The sequence below is a fragment of the Ambystoma mexicanum genome, chromosome 6q, assembly GCF_040938575.1.
Source record: "Ambystoma mexicanum isolate Mex_15411 chromosome 6q, UKY_AmexF1_1, whole genome shotgun sequence".
Lineage (NCBI taxonomy): Eukaryota > Metazoa > Chordata > Amphibia > Caudata > Ambystomatidae > Ambystoma > Ambystoma mexicanum.
Window position 1 is genome coordinate 1,419,009,281 of NC_090937.1, and position 18,698 is coordinate 1,419,027,978.

General features: G+C 49.9%; 1 protein-coding gene across 1 annotated transcript in view; it reads left to right on the forward strand.

Annotated features, from left to right (window-relative positions):
• MXD4 (MAX dimerization protein 4) overlaps positions 1-18,698 on the forward strand; it is a 336,017-nt gene that overhangs the window by 277,870 nt on the left and 39,449 nt on the right. The window contains exon 6 of the mRNA XM_069632124.1: positions 5,618-5,777. Within this exon, the coding sequence (XP_069488225.1) occupies positions 5,618-5,777 (160 nt within the window). The remainder of the gene's footprint in view (positions 1-5,617; positions 5,778-18,698) is intronic.

Sequence of the window (18,698 nt, forward strand, 5' to 3'; positions counted from 1 at the left end):
CAGCTACATGGAGTTCAGTTCACACTTTCACGCAACATTACTGTATGGACACACAAGCAAGGAGTGACTCAGGTGGGATGGGCAGTGCTTAGATATTTTGTTCCTTCTGACAACCCACCTCCTTCTCCTGGTACTGCTCACTAGACTATACAAAGCATGTGCTTCTAAGCAGATCCTCAGCAGACAAACATTACATATGTGTAATCGTCTTTCTGATGCCTGTATCTGCTTAGATTCACATTTACGCACCCCTATACCCCTCATTGGGAGTAGAAGGTCCATAGACAACATACACCTCTTCACACGTCTTATCTTTTTACTACACACTTCATGCAACCTCAGGTCAGACATAGAACAATCGGAGGACCTCGGCGTGAAGGTCCATGGGTACAGTAAATGTCACATTAGGGATAGTATTACAAACGCGCCCGGTCGACGTCCCTTTTCCATTTAGAAAACAAGTCATGTAATACTTTGCACGAACCACTAGATGTCGGCCTATGCAAAGCATGGGAATCTAAGCAACTAACAAACATCAGAAAGCTGATTACAGGTATGTAATGTTTGTCATGCAGTCAACATAGGTTCTTAAAATGCATTCAATGACTTTCAGAAAAGGAGCTAAGTAAAGTCATGCAGTAAAGATGGAACCAAGTTACAAGTGATATTCCCTAACTTCAGCAGTTCAATTCCTAAGAAGAATGGGGCCTTGGGCCCGAAGGTCACAGGAGTCACAATGCTTCACCCCAGAATGTATCTGTAGCAGGTAAGTTACTTGTGTTGGTGATTGTTCAAAAGAAGAGATGCAACAAAGTTACTAGGTAAACAAATTGTGTTCTTAAAGAAGTGAAATAGAAGAATCCAAAGAAACTTGGTTTCAATGTTATTCTACAAAGGACAGCAGGAAACAAATGCTTTGCGTTTAATTAACCCCCTGACTCCTGTTTTCCCTGATCACTGGATGGGTCGACTCGGTTCTCTGAAGGTTGGATTTCCTTCCTTTCCTTCCGGTTAGAGGTTCCTAGGAGCTTCGGGTGCAAGGATTCTTCTGCTCGGGTCCAGAGGCAGAATTCAAACTTCCCAATTCAGCAAACATTTCACAGGACGGGGGAAGGCAAGTTCCAGTGATGGCCACTGCACGCCGACGACCGCAGGCATCCTTCCAGTCGTGGTTGTAGATGTCATTCCAGGACAGAATCCTGTGAGGCTGGAAGGTTGACATTCGGCAAGAAGGTGACTTATACCACATACACAGAACAACGGCGGTTCAAGCGAGGCAGCCCACTGGAGAGCTGGACTGTCTATAGGGTGGTCCAGGGACACTTCTAAAGGCACAGGACTGGTTGGTCCCACCAGTACAGGGGTTGAAGCACTGCACAGGGCCTTTGCAGATCAGGTAGTCCAATAGGGCTTCACCAGGAGAAACGCAGGAAGGGATGATAAGCCTCTTCGGGAGTCTTCTTCGTATCTTCAGTTGGTTGTTCTTCTACGAGGGATTCTTGGCTCGAATACCGATCTGAAGAAATGGCTGCTGGAGTCCTCTTCTTATCCAAAATCCAGCCTGGAAGCAAGTCCAAGCCCACCAATAATAAGAATCTGCACTATTTAAACAGCCAAACAGTTAGGAAAGGAAGGATAGCTTGGGGGCAACATGTTCGGCTTGGAAGCAAGACAATGCAGCGCAACACAGGTTTGAATCCCAATCCCACACTTAGAAACCACTTGTTGGTATTAAGCGCGTTATAAAAGAACAATTATAAAATAAAAACCTTATGTCGTGGCCATTTTAGGGCACGGCCATGTTTAGTAGCCATACGCGCACACTAGAAATAGCAAAAGTCGAAAAAATATAGTTGCTGTCACCAGCTTGCCTTTAGTCACATATAAAAGTAACCAAAAATCCCAAGTTAAAAAGGCTAGGGTGATACAATAGTATCCTAATTGCACCGCATTGTAAGATGCTGTGTGCAATGTTAAAAGTTACAAAAAGGGAAAACTAGTTTCCCAGTACTAATAGTATGAAGGACTGATCAGTTTCCTCAAAACAAATGAGCAAAAGGCAGGGAAAGTGAAGCTGAAGCCTTTACTCCCCCTCCAAAAAGTCAGAACAGGTTAAAAAACAAATAAAGATTGGAGGTCCATAGAAACTATGGAGGGAAAGTTGCTAAAATAGACATCTTTCCTAAAAACTGGGGATTCCCAATTCCCAGACACATTTAGTTTGTTGCCCAAGGATGAAATTAAGATAATTTGTACCAAAATAATACCATCAGTGTATACATGTTCATATTGTAATCAGGAAGGTACTATAGAATCCTTGTACCATCTTCTGGTGAACTGTCTGCTATTAATACATTTGAGGAGCTTGTGTTTTGCAAGATATTTAAACCATGAACATTGGCTCTCTAACAATGAATTATGGTTCCTCTGCAATCTGGTCATGAAGCACCCTTGTCAATTTCAGTTATTAAGTTTTTCCTAGGTTCTTCCCAGACTGTCTTGCACTCCAACCTTCCTGCTGGCAGCTATTACAAGAAATGGCAAAGGCTGTTTGGGCTAGTTGCTTTTTATTTGGCGTCTCGTCTTCCTCTGGGCTGGGCTTCAATGAAACAGCTTTCACCTTTGTGATGGGGCTGATGGTGTTCCCTGATTGGGCTATGTGATACTGGTCAGGTGGATGTTCAATGAGCTGGTCCAAAGCTATATAACGTGCACCTGCCATTTTGACTTTTATGCTGGCCTTTGCTGTATGTATGCTCTGATTCCCTATTCCCTGAGATCTCTCCTGAAGCTGCCTGCTGCTCTCTGTGGTAAGGGTTCAGAAGTAAAACTCCCCCCCCATGGTGATTATTAGAAACTGTTATTAAAGTGCAAAAAGGAAAAGAAACCCCTATCTCTAGCTACCTCTAAGAAGAGATTCCCTGCTGCAACTGGAACAACTAGTATCAGAATGTCCAAAGCAAAAGTTCTAATGTCCAATGTCAGAATCCTAACGCTGTCCCTCACACTCTAAATGTAAACTAAATAAAAAGAGGATCTTTTAACCCAAAGGGGGTGCTCCCTTCCCCTTGGCAAAAGCCAGTTCAAATCTTGACATATTGGGGAATATCTCCCTTCCCCAGCCTTGTTCAGGCTTTTTGCAAAGTTCAAACATTTGTTGTGGAAACCTCTGTTCCCTTGTTGGCTTTCTCATACTTATTTTCTGTCTATGGGTCGCTGACCCTGATTGGTAGACCTGGTTCCTTTTCACCAGGCGCAACAGGCTTCTCATGAAGTTCAACCAAACTGTGGGGGAAATCTCTGTTCTCCTGTTGGCCTTTCTCAGGCTTCTTTTTCTGTCTCTGGGTCCCTGACCCTGATTGGTAGACATGGTTCCTTCCACCAGGTACTGCGACGAAGAAGAATAACTTGGATGTATTCCCCAAGCGGTGGTGTCACATACAGACTTGGTTTACTCGCCTGCTTCCTCCTTGTTGGCCTGGGACCGCTCCCCCATGGCTGCCGACCTTCGCGGATGCCAGGAGCGTCTTCCTTGCTGCTCCCCGCTTGTTCCTCCACACCGGACCAGCTTGACAGCGACCTCCTTCTTGCTTGGCTCCCCTCTCTGCCAACCTTTTTCATGAAGCTTACTCTGTCTCGCAGTTCCTCCAGGGCGGGCTTGACATCTAGTCAAGTCCTTCTTTGCTTTTAACAGGGTTTCTTCCAATCAGCTGTTGAGAACCACTAGAATGGGCAAAGTGGTTCTGATAAGTACTCTGTATTGCTCTGCGCCTCCTCCTCTTCCCAGTACTGATTGAGTTCTGATGTTGTGACTTCTCAAAGATCTTTCTCGTCTCAGTACTCTCTACTTCTGTTTCACAGAAATACATGACATAGGAGGGTAGGGGAGTAGCGGGAGGAGGTGAAGGAGAGGTGGGGGGGGTTGTAGGGATGCCACTTTCGAACACAATAGTCAACACTGGTCCCAAAGGAGGTTTCCCCTCCCATGAGATCCACCTGCTGAGTACCACCCCTTGGGGGATTATCGCATAGCGGCCTCACCTCCCTGGTCTCATGGAAAGGGGCTCTCCTTTTGGACTTTGTGACAATATTTTGGGATTAGTCAGTGTCTGTTTTCTTTAAACAGAAATCCTCCAGTAAGCCTGGGGAATAGTAATTCTTATCTCCCAGGACGATGGGCGGGGAACTAGCACAAAGCTGAAAGCATCTGTGTTCTCTCCCTTGGCAGAGGGAAAACTGGATATATTGGGCCTTATTCCGAGATTATCATTGTGGGAATAAAGTGGCAGTAATTCTGTTACCACCACTGTTTTTGGTGTAATGGAAATACCCCCATTTTTCCTGCACAGCCAAACTACAAGTTTTGGCAGAATTATCATTGTTGGAATTACCAAGTGGTAAATCCACCAATTCCTAGAGCAAAAGTGGAGAATTTACCTCAAGCATGAGGTAAATCCTGCACGTTTCCTCAAAAATAGTCACTATTATTGAGTGGTAATTCCGCCAAAAATCCCCAATGAAATAAATGGAGATCACAATGCCCTGCCACCACTTGTAATCCTGTGGTAGTGGCGGTAACAAATTCACTGCCGAACCTCTGAATGAGGCCCATTGTATTTTTGTGTGATTCTTACTGAATTTCCTGTAACTGGGCTGTTTATTTTCTTTTAAGGGAGGGAAAAGTGAAAACAAATGAACAGAGTCATTATTCAGTTAGCTTTCTGGTTGTCATTTTAAAGGTACCAGCCTCTTTCCCATGGTTAGGGGCAGGGTATGAAGGTCGGCAGCTGTTCATCTCCTTACCTCAACACCCTTTACCATTCTGTGTGTTGGTTGATCCCTGGGGTCCTCTGGCTCCCCAGTAGGGATCAATAAAGGTATACTGCGATAGGCATCTCGCATCTCATCACGGTTCTATGTTCTTAGGTCACTAGGTTTTTTTCCCGCTGTTTTTTGCCAAAAATGTTCGGCTGAAAAAACTCAGGTTCTTTAATATATATATTTGGGGGGGGGGTTACTCCCAAACCCCCTTCCCTATTATATATTCCCTATTCCCCACGCCCCCTTCCCCTTGTATCCCCATACCCAACCACCCCCAATATTTGAGTTTTTTGTCTGGAAATGTTCAGCAACTAACTGCGAAAAAAAAAAAGCCTGGTGATGTAACAACGTCTTACTCTCATCACAGCATTCAGCCACTTGATTTATAAGCAAAATGTGACCTAACGTGTGTAATTGTACTTAAATACTGATAAAAACAATCATTGCCTAAGTTTACGCCTTTTTATAGATTCTCAATAGGCATTTGCGGGAGGGAGGAACCATGTCTGCCAATCAGGGTCAGGGACCCAGAGACAGAAAAAGAAGCCTGAGAAAGGCCATCATATACCCATATTCTCACACCATTTGCTAGCTGTTGTCATCTGTGAGGCAGGTAATACCGTAATGGCATTATAGGCCTATCCCATGTGTACATAAATCAAAAACTGTTGCCTTTGCCAGTGATTGTTTCCATTTGCTGTGGATCTAGTTTGAGGGCTTCTTACAGCACCAGACATCAAAATATCCAACTATATATGCAAATACAATATCATGTGAATCTTTTCAATCACTACAGAAATTAGAAGAACAGGATCGAAAATCCCTGAATGTTAAAGAACAACTGCAGCGGGAACACCGTTACCTCAAGCGTCGACTGGAGCAGCTATCTGTTCATGGTATTGAACGCCTCCGAACTGACAGCATGGGATCAACAATATCTACTGATTCTGAGCAAGGTACGTTTCTCACAATATATCCACACAATACAAATTCAATTAATAATTTAGGATCTCAAGATTCTTTGTCACTTTAAGTCTTATTTAGTACTTGTACATTTTAATCTCCCACCTCGCTACCTTTATACATACACATGTGTATGGTTGTTAATTGGTGTGCTTAGCCACTTTCTTTCTGGGTTTAATCATGAAGAAGAACATAGTAAGTGCTGATGAATTTGGGTTCTGTCTCCTTTCAATGGATTTCGCAATGCCCGTCATGGTTGAGCCCCTACTGGATGTGACAAGCACGCCAGACTGATGCCTCATATACTTGGTCCGATCATGAGCACTATCATGCATTATCCATGAGCATTCTTTTCTTTTATTCATGCTGCAGCAATAGTACTTGTCAAGCTCCTTTACGACCCTCACTAACGCCCCATTACGGGCACATTTTTCTTTTCTTTTGCCGAATTCATGATGCTGTCTCCTAGGCTCCTATGTTCTGGCATGATGTACCCCACAGCCCAATACACTATTAGTGCACACCACTGTCTGGCCCACCTGCTGTTCATCTAAAGAAATCAGGATCATACTGCCTTTTCTATGTAGTCCTCTCTTCCATGGATTCTCACCGAGATAGTGATCTCAATCAACCCGATGATTAGAAAGGCATTTCTCACAGGGTGCTGCTTTTTTGGCTCTGAGAGAAGATGTGTTGATCTCGTAAGCCCTCAAGATCCCGAATTCAGAAGTCTATTAAGCCCCTGATGCCAGCCCATCGCTTGAAGCGTCCCTAATTCCCAGAGAGTTGTGGGGAGCAACTGAACAGTGACCAAAGTCAATTACGGCTACAAGGGAGCAGGGGTTGGGTCCTACACTGATAAAGGAACTGCTCCCTCTGTGCTACTGGAGTCTTCCCAAGAGGCCACATGTATTTACAGCTGTCCGCTAAAGAATGGTTTTGCCCTGGGTAAATGACACCAGGCAAAGCAAGATGTGGGAAGGGAGCAGAAGCCCATAGTGGCTTACCCACAGGAAGGAGACTAGTTTTAGTTTAGTTTATTTATTTGTAACACGCACCGAACCCTGGGGTAACTGGGCGCTAGAATTTAAGAGAGTTACAGGCATACAGAAGGATTAAGACAAAACAAAAAGTGCTGGTAGACTGATGGTTACAAGATAGTCGAATTGCAGATAAGTACAAGTAAGCATGTGGGAAAGACGTTGGATGTTACTAGCTAGTTCATAGAGATAGGAAGCAGCAAGGACATGATGATAGAGTGCTGCATTGCTGCGGCCAGGCCGCAGCATTTGCCATATCATAGGTGATGTTGTGTATGATTGGAGACATTGACAGAAACTCACCCACCGGTTTTGAGCAGTGCCCTTTCAATAAGCTGCCATACAGAGAGAAAAGGTTGTGAACCTCAGTGAATGTGCTCCAAGCTTGGAGGCAAGATTGACAACTGTGGAGGCCACCCCCAAGTGAAATTGATGTTAGCATGGTTAGAACTGAAAATGTGCAGATGCAGGTGGAAAGGAAGTTGAAAACTGTGAACGAATTTCATACCTGAGCAGCTCAGGAAATTTTATAGGAAAATCTTTAGGCAAATTGAAAATCTGCGCTGGGGCTTTCTATCCAAGTTAGGGCAGAGACAGGTTAATTGGGGAGCCCTGTTTGCCCCCCCCCCCCGCTAGTTAGTTAAGACTTAAAAATTGCCTAACAAGAACATGGAACATGGCAGAGATTCAAGAGAAACATTCATAATGGTGCTTGCTTTTCCTCGGGTCAGCATGTATTTGTTTGTGGCTCCTGCAGAAATAAAGGTGGTATGGTTTGGGGGACATAGAATACTTATATTCCCGGTTTTGTCGAGGGCCTTGTTTGCTGCAGAAGGCCTCTGCTAAATATTAGAAAGGACATGGCGGAGAGAGAACTTATGGCAATGGCCTTTTACCTCGTAAGGCTAAAAGTGATTAAGGAGGGCATTCGTGTTTAATGATGGGAAGGCAGCTCATTCCTTTTTGCAGGACTTAAGTCATGGAGAGAAGGCTAAGGCACAATCTTGGTGTAAGGATTTATGCAAAAGTACTATTGTGTTCTCTGTTAAATCTCAATGCCAATATTTCACCCAGCTGGCTACAGACCGGAAGAGAAGACTGTTGATAAGGAAATGTGGTTTGTGACTACACTGTATTAGTGGGATGGCAGTTCTTTCGTAGCCATTTCTCCTTACCTCATCCCCACCTATTTTTGGCCACTCATCAGGTAGGAGATCAAGGTATGTGTTGTACCATGCCTGGATCTTCAAGCAGAGGTCGGGATTGAGGTTGAAGCACCGATCAAGGTCTTCTTGAAATCTGCAGAGAGACAGGGCTTTGCTGGGCAAGTGAAGAAATGGCTGCTGGTGATATTCCTGTGAGGACTTCAGCGGGTCTCCATCCCACCAATGGCAAGGATCTGCACCTTTCACGTTTGGCAGGGACTGTCCATTCAGGACAGACTCTGGCGACTGCACCTGCCCAGCAACAGACACACTTTTGTATGAATGTGGACTGGGTTCAGACAGACCCAGAATCCAATACCGGCCACACTGACCACCTCTTTGCTTGCGAATGCTAGTGCTTTCCCCAGGAAAAGGATTACAATATATGGAAAATCCTGCCACTCCAAGGCAGGAAGAAGGTGTCCAAAGGACAAGCAAAAATCTTGTGGCATGGGCATTTTAGAGTATAAGCTATTGTAATCGGCATTAAGCAGGCAAAATGCAAAGTGCAAAAGACTATAAAAAAGAAAAATCTATAAAAGTATTCGCTGATACTGCACACATCATGCAAGTAGCCACAAATTTGGTAAAAACAAAGTTATAGGGCCCAACAACACTTCACTTAAGGCAAGGTATGCAGAAAAAAGACAGAGTTCTCCTGCACTGATACAGATAGGGACAGACCAGTGCCCAAACACAGATGAATTTTGCAAGGTCTTAATTTACCTCCAAAAGTCAGGAAAGGTACAAACCAATAGCAAAAAGAAGAGCGTCTCGGATGTTGGGAAAACAGCAAGGATTCTTCCTAACTATCGGTTTCAAATTTTATATCGGTAGTTCATGGAGAGCAATCTGTTCTTGCTTGAGTAATAACAAGTGCCATCGAATAGGCAGATTTCAGAACTTTTGTCTACCACAAGATCACAATGAAACAAAGTGCAAGGCTTGTTTCACTTCTTTAAAATAAAGTAAAGAATTGGGTTGTGTTGCAATGGGATTGTTGGGCGAGACAGGTATAGATGTTTCTGATGCTTGTGAATCTGCTTAGAATCATATGCTGTGCATATAGTCCAACATCTAGTCGTAATCGCAGAGTATTGCATCTTTCTTTCGAAGATCGAAAGGGGACGTCGACATCGGGGTGACTGTTACACTATCTCTAACGTGACGTGCAGTGTGCCCAAAATCTCTCACACGTCTAGGTCTCTCAGATTGTTTTTTTTCTGCCCAACTAGTTGGTTAACTTATGCGGAGCTCGCAAAAGTTAATGTTGGTTACTTTGTCCCATGACCTACGGTTGTCAAGTCTCCTGACTACTTTTTTCGCGACTGCCTCGTGGGCTTCCTGCCGCCGAAGACATCCACAACTCGGCCCTCCGGCCAGGCCCTTACAAGAGTGGGTGGGGCACTGGGTTTATCTCTACTTCAAGAATGTATTTCCTTTTCCCTTCTCTTTCTATATTTGGTCTGGCTGCCGTTACCCTCTGCTATGGAGAGGACGCCCTTTACATTTTGCCTGTTGTGTAACGGCAAGTTTCCGTGGAAGGACATCCATCGCCGTTGCAATCAGTGTCTACCTCGAGACCCTAGGAGCGCTCATGCAAGTCCTGCAAGCTCTTTCGGCCGAAAACACTGGAGGACAGGCAGACTAAATGGTGGGCGGCCAACGCAATGCAGGCCAAAAGCCATTTCCCCTGTTGGTGCCATCGCTTTGGACGACGAGGAATACATCGGAAGCCATAGCTCCGAATTGGAAAACATTGACCTTTCGGCGCAACCTTCAGGCTCCCAAATGCCCATCCCTGGTCCTGACAGACAGACCGCCAGCGCTGTTATGGGGAGTTCACACCCCAACGATAAGGGCACACACACACAACAAATACCTAAATGCACAACCCCTAAATCCTCCTCGACGGAGACATTGAGGAAGTCCGCAACGCCAAGAAGGCCGCTGAAACCTTCGACAGTGCCTCCTGAACCTCACGGTCCGGCACCCTCCACGCAACCATCTTCGTAGCATGCTACTGGGCATTCCACTGGAAAGGGCGTTCCCCCAAAAAAACATACGGTCTGCGACACACCGTCCAAAGGGGAGCAGGCCCTTAAGGCTTTGGTGGAATCATCGACCACGACGGCGCCATCAGGTGCGTAGAGACCTTCCATTAAGCTGCCGAAAATACGCGAAAGACTTGCAGCTATTATTTCGGCAGCTGCAGGAAACAAGAGCACCTCCTCTCATCGAGAAGAGTTTTCTGAAGACCCCCAGCCTCTCTCAAAGGCCTTATTAGGAAAATCTGCCCTTCTGGGCAATCGTTTCCCCTTCTCCAGCATGGGGTCTGGCATGGATTCACATGCTCATGAATATTCCCCGTCGTCAGGTTACCAGGGTAACCAATCACTGATCTCTGCGTCATACTGACCACAGCCAATGACTGCCCTCTACCTAAGCCCCGCCTCTGGCAGCCATCTTCAGATTTTTACCGCACGTTCAAGTGTTGGGATCCTCATGCTATTGCTCTCGAGCGTTAGTGCTATTTTTTCACGTTTTTTCTCAAAAACTTCGATTTTTTTCGGTCAAATAGAGCCTCAAGCTCCAATTCTTCATCCGATCAACGGGGACCCGTGTCGGATTCGTCTACGCCCCTCAAGGGTGAAGATTTCGTCAAGCTACGCTTTTGGAGGACTCCAGAAGTTTCTCATGCCCATCTCGGACATGGCCCAGGAGAAGGGAAGCTCGACGCCCGGAAAGCTGTTCAGGGTCTGCCCTGGATGCCAGCTTCAGAATGTCTTTAAGGAGGACGAACACTCCTTTTGTCTTTACTGCCTACATGAGGACAAGACGCACGTGGAGAAGGACTGTGCGTTTTGCGGCAATATGTAGGAGCGGACCATGAGGGACCGCCATCAACGTCTCGCCAACTGGCTGGAAGGGAAGAGCCCGTCAGGCGAGAAGAAGAGGAAGAAATCCGAGCGGTCTTCTAAGAGCTTTGAGGACGCCCCGGCGACGGGGGTCCAACACAAGGCCAAGCACCGCGAGTCCGCTGGCACTGGGAGCGCCGAACGGTTGGGCTCTACGGGCGCCAGGCAGGGCGCATCCTCCCCGGCACCATCAACCACGAGCCAACGCTCTGGTTCGGGTAAGAGGAAGGCCGAGCACCCGGCGAAGCTCCTGGAGAGGCCCCGGTCGAGCTCGAAGGCCCCATCGGAGGGAGAGCGAGTGGAGGCTACACCAGTGGTGGCGACCTCGGGGCTCAGAGTCTCCCTGCCACCGCGGAGGGAGTCCTCTTTTATGCCCATCGACAGGACCCCCGTGAAACCTTCGGAGAAGAAAAAGGGGGGGCAGGAGGTCGTCGTGGATTCGGCCTCAACCTCTGAGGAAGAGCTGATCGAGGTCTTAAGCCACGGCGTTGGCGTGGAAGAAGACCAGCCCGTCGGGAGGGATCCCGACAGAGGAGACGACGATATCGTCGAGGGTGCCGACGGGGCCCCTGACCGCCCGTCGGACTCCCCTCAACCAGCGCCGCAAGACAACTCGGCGGCCATTTTGTTGGCTATACAGTCCTTATGCTTGGAGATAAGGACGAGACTGCCGTTACCACCAGCGGAGGAACCGCTCCCGACGGGGGACCCGGAGCCAGGCCCTTCTGGGAGCCCTCCCCCTAAGAGAAGAAGGATTCACCCTCCACCTCCTTTTCAGCCATCGTGCCCTGTTCAGCCCTCCTCCCCGTCCCGTCCACGACTCGTGGGGATGATACGGGGACTGACACGGCCGCGACGGGTACGGACGACGAGGTTTACGACGAGGATCTGCCGTCGTCACCTCCCACCTGGGCTTCCCCGCCCGACGAGATTGGATCGTTTCACTCCATGATCGCCAGGGCATCCGAGCTCTTCCAGCTCTGCCTGGAGGAGAAGAAGAAGGAAGGTTTCCTTTATCAGCGGTGCGAGGCCAAGAGGAAGATGGTCCTCTCCGTGCCTCTACTGGATGATATTTGGGATGAGGGCCTCGCCCTCCTCAAGAACCCATCCACGACGCTGGCTAGAAGGGATCGGTACGAGAAGAAGTACCGGGTCCCGGACGCGGCCCCCTTGTGCCTCCGGGCGCAGCCTACCCCGGATTCCGTCGTCTCTGCGGCGGCCAGGAAGAAAGCGGGGGGGGGGGTGCGGCCTCCACGTCGACTTCCCACGCCGGACGGCGAGGGAAAGAAATTGGATACGATGGGACGCAGGGTCATCTCGTCTGCAGCGATGACGATTAAGGCGGCCAACGCCTTGGCTATCGTAGCCCGCTAGGACAGGGAGCTGTGGTACAAACTGGCCCCCCTGCTGGACTTCCTACCGGACGACAAGAGGGCGGATGCCCTAGAGATCTTGCAGGAAGGTGAGGTGGCGTCAGACCACCCCATTACGATTGCGACGGACATCGCCGACACTGGATTTCGCCAGTTGGGCAACGGCGTGTGCCTTAGGTGGCGTGGATGGCTCAAGGCTACTGACTTCCGTCAAGACGTGCAGACCAGGGTCTTGGACATGCCGTTCGATGGAAACAACCTGTTTGGGAAAACAGTGGACGATTTCCTTCAAGCCATCAAAGCAGACACGGAGACGGCCCGGGCTCTTGGGGTTCTCCAGCAACGGCGGCCGCCCTTTCGGAGCGGCGGAGGCAAGGGTGCCTCCAAAGGTTCCGGCGGCGGATTTTCCACCTACCGTCAAGCGGCCGGTTCGTCGTCGCAGGAAGCTTACAGGGGACGAGGCAAGTCAGGCGGCAAAGCCTTGTCGAAGCAGGATTGAACCGGCCGTGGGGTCGGGCCCCCACCGAAGCACCCCGGTGGGAGGCCGGCTGGCGAGCTTCGTCAGCGTGTGGGAGTCCATCTCCACCGACCGTTGGGTGCTGGACGCCCTAGCCCAGGGTCACGCGCTCGAGTTTCAAAGAAGGTGCCCGTGCGTCCCCCCTGTGGCCAGGAAAGAACTTCACGTCCCTCAACTTCTCTTAGAGGTAAAGGCGATGCTCAGGAAGGGCGCCATCGAGCTCGTCCCAAAGAGGCTTCGGGGCTCCGGAGTTTACTCAAGATACTTCCTCGTGAAGAAGAAGACGGGAGGATGGTGTCCCATCCTGGACCTACGACGACTGAACAAATTCATCAAGGCACAGAAGTTCCGGATGGTCACCCTCCAACACGTCCTGGGTCAGCTGGAGGAGGGCGATTTCCTGTCGTTGTTGGATTTGGAGGATGCCTACTTCCATATTCCCATCCTAAAGGGACACCGAAAGTTTCTCAGGTTCGTGGTCCAAGGGCGTCACTATCAGTTCACAGCCCTTCCCTTCGGACTAAGGTCGGCACCCAGGGTGTTCACCAAGTGCCTTGCACCGGTGGCGGCGCAGCTGCGCCGAGAGGGGATCCACGTCTATCCCTACCTGGACGACTGGCTCATCCGAGCCAAGACGAGGGAGCTCGCCGTGGAGCACACGGCAAGGACCGTCCAACTTCTCACGGACCTGGGATTCTCCGTAAACTACGCCAAGTCCCACCTGGTGCCCGCGCAAGACGCACTGTTTCTGGGGGCGAAGCTCGACACAGGGTTGCTTCTGGCCTCCCCGTCGGAGTAAAGGACGAGGGCCATCCTGGGCAAGGTGCAGCGGATGCTGGTTGCGGACGCGGCAAGAGTGAGGTCCATCAAGTCCCTCCTCGGAATGATGTCTTCTTGCATTTACTTCATCCCCCTGTGCAGGCTCCGGATGCGCCCGTTGCAGGAGTTCCTGGACGCGCGCTAGATCCAGACGACGGGCAGCTTCGAGGAGAGGATCACACTCGACGAGAGTTTCCGACGAGCGATCCTGTGGTGGGGCACCCGCGCGCATCTGACGGCGGGCATGGACTTCCAGACCCCCGGCCACCAGGAGACAGTGACCACGGATGCCTCCCTGGAAGGGTGGAGAGCGCACACCGAAAATCTGCACGCGAGAGGCCTTTGGCTCCCGACGGAGAAGTCCCTCCATATCAACGTCCTGGAGCTCCGTGCAGTGTTTTGGGCCCTCAGGTCCTTCCTTCTGTCCCTCAAGGGCAAGGTGGTGAGGATCTTCACCGACAACACCACCACCATGTTCTACATCAGGAAACAGGGCAGAACCAGGTCCCCAGCCCTGTCCAGCGAGGCGCAGGATCTGTGGCATTGGGCCGTCGCCAAAGGGATGTTTCTGGTGCCGTTTCATCTGGCAGGGATAAAAAACACCATCGCCGACTCACTCAGCAGGGAGCTGCGCTCGTGCCACGAGTGGGAACTACGACAGGATCTAGTGGACCGCCTCTTCCGACGGTGGGGCACACCCCAGAACGATGTGTTCGCGACGACGACGAACTCCAAGTGCCAGAGGTTCGCCAGCAGGTTTCCCCAGCGGAGGAGCATGGGCGATGCTTTTTCGTTCCCCTGGGAAGGCCTGTTTCTATACGCGTTCCCTCCATTTCCATTGCTGATCCGGCTCATCAACCAGCTCAAGAGGTCACGGTGCAGGATGATCCTCGTCGCACCTGCGTGGCCGAGGCAGATATGGTTCCCGGACCTTCTGGACTTGTCAGCGTCCCCGTCAATCAAGCTGCCAGTGGACGCGGATCTTCTCTCCAGGGAAGGAGGCGCCATCCTCCATCACGACCCGAAGTCGCTGAACTTGCAGGCCTGGCTCCTGCAGCATTAGAGTTTGGAGGATACGACATACCGGCCGACTGCAGAGAGGTTCCTGCAAAGGCCAGGGCGTCCTCAACTCTTAAATGCTACGGACACAAATGGAAGAGGTTCTCTGTCTGGTGCCACGCACAGAAGATTAACCCTCTACGAATTACGGCCCCCCAAGTACTGCCGTACCTACTGACGCTGGCCAAAGCTGGACTGGCGCACGCGTCCATCAAGATTCATCTTGCTGCGATCTACCGATACACCAGAACCACGGGGCGGACGTCTTTGTGGTCTCATCGTCTGGTGAAAGAGTTCATGAAGGGACTGTTCAGATCGTTCCCGCCGGTGAAGGCTCCGGCCCCGGTGTGGGAGCTCAACGTGGTGCTGACCAAGCTCATGGGACCTCCGTTCGAGCCTCTGCACTCGGCTCCGTTGAAGTTCTTGTCGTGGAAAACAGCGTTTCTTGTGGCCATCACCTCCGCACGACTGGTGGGAGAGATCCAGGCCCTTTCCTGCAAGGCCCCGTACTTGACTTTTCACGACACGAGGGTAGTGCTCAGGACGCACCCCTCCTTCATGCCCAAGGTGCCGTCGGACTTCCACCTCAACAAACCCTTGGTGTTGCCTGTTTTCTTCCTGTCGCCTTCGTCGCCGGCTGAAAGGACTTTGCACTCGCTGGATGTGGCTAGAGCGCTGAAGTTCTACGTGGACCGCACAAAGTGTTTTCGGAAGACGTCACAACTCTTTGTGAATTTTGGACCTGTCAATCAGGGGAAGGCTCTCTCGAAGGCTTCCATTTCCAGATGGCTCTCCGGCTGTATCATGTACTGTCATCGGTTGGCAAATCAACCGATGCCTGGCCGTCCGAGAGCCCATTCCACCAGAGCGATCGCAGCTACCACGGCGTTCCTATCTGGTGTGCCCTTGCTGGACATCTGCAGGGCTGCTACGTGGAGGTCGACGCACACCTTCACGAAATTCTACTGCGTCGATCGGGATTCCAGGGAGGAGTCCAGGGTCGGCCAAGCAGTGCTGCGCAACCTGTTCGCCTAAGGTGAGCCTGGTGAGGAGGTAAGATTTGCTTAATGTTGAGTTTGATGTAATGCTTAATGTTGAGCCTTTGCCACCTCCCGTGGTTGTGCATGTGTGTACTGCTATGTATTCTTTATTCATGAGCATGTGAATCCATGCCAGACCCCATGCTGGAGAAGGAACAAGTTACTTACCTGTAACTGTTGTTCTCCAGCATGGGTCTGGCATGGATTCACATGTGAACCCTCCCGCCTACCCCTCTGCGGCTCTTCACTTGGTCATACTCCCACTTCACGTGCTACCAAATCTGAAGATGGCTGCCAGAGGCGGGGCTTAGGTAGAGGGCAGTCATTGGCTGTGGTCAGTATGACGCAGAGATCAGTGATTGGTTACTACTACGAAAGACAGATCAGAAACGAAACTGATACTGGTTTTTTCTTTACCGCGGATTCCCAGCCTGACGACGGGGAATATTCATGAGCATGTGAATCCATGCCAGACCCATGCTGGAGAACAACAGTTACAGGTAAGTAACTTGTTCCTTCCAGACCCTTCTACATCTTCCCTATGGACTAGGGAGAGATTTGAAAACTATATGGCCAAAATGGCCCAATTTATTGACTTTTCAGACAAATATATCACTCCCAAAAGACCTAGGGAAGAGGACTCCTGCCCCATTCCACATAAATTGCAGAGATTTCCCATCTCTCCACAAAACCACCAAGAGGATATCTTGGATGTCTCCGAGCAGGAGGATACCTATGAGGACATTCATCTATTTGCTCAGGACACAGCTGACCAAGACCCAGACTGGGATCAGGATCAGTCAGGGGATTCAGGCCCTTGGGTTTCACCAACACACCCCCCTAACCCAGACATCTTTTGTCTAGATCACCCTTCTTTGCCTCCACAAAGGGAGTCGTTGCCTGTGGTTGACCAAATTTATTCAACGCCATTTTAAAGAGAGTGGCAGATTATTTCGCAATTGCAACACGTGAGGCAGTCCCTGACTCTGACTTTGTTGAGAATATCCTCAAGGAGAAGCCCCCAACTAGTCAGGCCATCCCCTTACTTAATTCTATAAAGAAGCACCTAGCTCCTTCTTTGTTGTCACCTTCCCTCTCCTTCTGACCCACTATACATACAGGGTCATGCCACACCGGACTTCCTGGGGGTTACAAACCACTAGGAAGAGGGTGAGGGTTCGAATGTCCACGGCGGAAGCCTCTCCGAATAAGGATTGTAAGAAAAGTTATGCCCTCGGAAAACGGATCACTGGCTCTGCAGCCTATTCAACTAGGATCGCAAACAATAAAACTCTCCTGGTAAGCTACAGCGATTTCCAGTGGGGCCTGGTCCAGGATAGCCTTCAAGAGGTCCCAGAGCCCACTTGATCACGCCAGCTGGCGGTCGTGGCTGAGGGCAGACAGGTTACCCGCAACATATTGAAAAATACTCTGGACTCTGCTGAGGCTGCTGTACGCACTCTAGCCCAGGGGACTATACTCAAGAGACACGCCTGGTTGAAGAACTCTGGCTGTAAACCAGAAACTCAGGCCTCTCTTATTAATAAACCAGTCGAGGACTCCAACCTTTTTGGGAAAGCTGCCGATGATGCCCTAGAGACTGCCAAGAAGGAGCACGAAACGCTGAAATCACTCAGCCAAATCACGGCCAAGCCTTTCCGCCAATGTTCCTTTCGTGGACAAGCCTTTTTACGGTCTCCCCATGTACAATATGGCTCAGGGAGCACCTCCTGGTCCTCCGGCCAAGGTTCTTCCGGTAACAGCCAGTATCAACAGAGAGGTCTTTGTAGTGGCAAGGGTAGAGGCTGGATCTCTACTCCGAGAGGCTCCCTGTCCTCCACCTCTAAGTGAGTCGCTGATTCGGGTCTCCTCCCACACCTCTCCGGTCAGGGGTCGCTTGTCATCATTCATTCAGGCCTGGGAGGGGATCACATCAGACCAGTGGGTGTTAAAGACTATTACCCACGGCTGCTGCATCGAGTTTCACCGACCACCTCGATACCACCCACCGAAGAGCAGACGCCTGTCACCAGAACACCTGCGCATCCTGCTGGAAGAGGTTCACGTTCTTCTGGAAAAGGTCACTGTAGAAGTCGTCCCCATTCACTAGGTAAACAAGGGTATTTATTCAGTGTACTTCCTTGTACCCAAAAAGAGTCTCACCATGCGCCCTGTGTGTAAACCTGCACCCAGCGAACAAGTATGTCAAACCTCTAAAATTCAGAATGACAACACTGCAGGAAGTAATCCCACTGCTGCTGCAAGGGGATTATTTGGCCACATTGGATATGAAAGATGCATACTTTCATATTTCAATGTTGCCAGCGCACAGAAAGTACCTCTGGTTCATGATAGAAAACAACCACTATCAGTTCATGGTTCTCCCCTTTGGCATTGCCTCGGCTCCACGGGTGTTCACGAAGGTACTGGTGGCATTAGCTGCTCACCTGCGCTCCCAGTCCCTCCCAGTCTATCCTTACCTCGATTACTGGCTCATAACAGGGGATTCATATGGAACATGCAAAAAAATACCCAGAAGTCGGTAGATCTCCTCTTTAACCTAGGGTTCTCGATCAACAAGAAAAAGTCCAGTTTAAACCCCAGCCAATTCAAACAGTTTCTGGGGGCTCTAATTTGGACCAAATACAGCCTCGTCTTTCCCTCCAACGAGAGGGTTCAAAACATGCTGTTCCAGATCCCTCACTATGTAGCCAGTCACAAGGTGACCGTACGCAAAGCCATGTGACTGTTAGGGATGATGGCCTCCTGTATATACCTAGTTCCACACTCTTGCATGCGCCCCCATGCAAGAGTGGCTCTCGAGCCAATTGTGTCAGGTCAGCAGTCAGTGGGATGATCTTGTAGTTGTCTCGGCAGCCCTCGTTCAGTCTCTCTAGTGGTGGTGGTCAGGGGAATACCTTCACCACACCCGCAGTAGAAGCC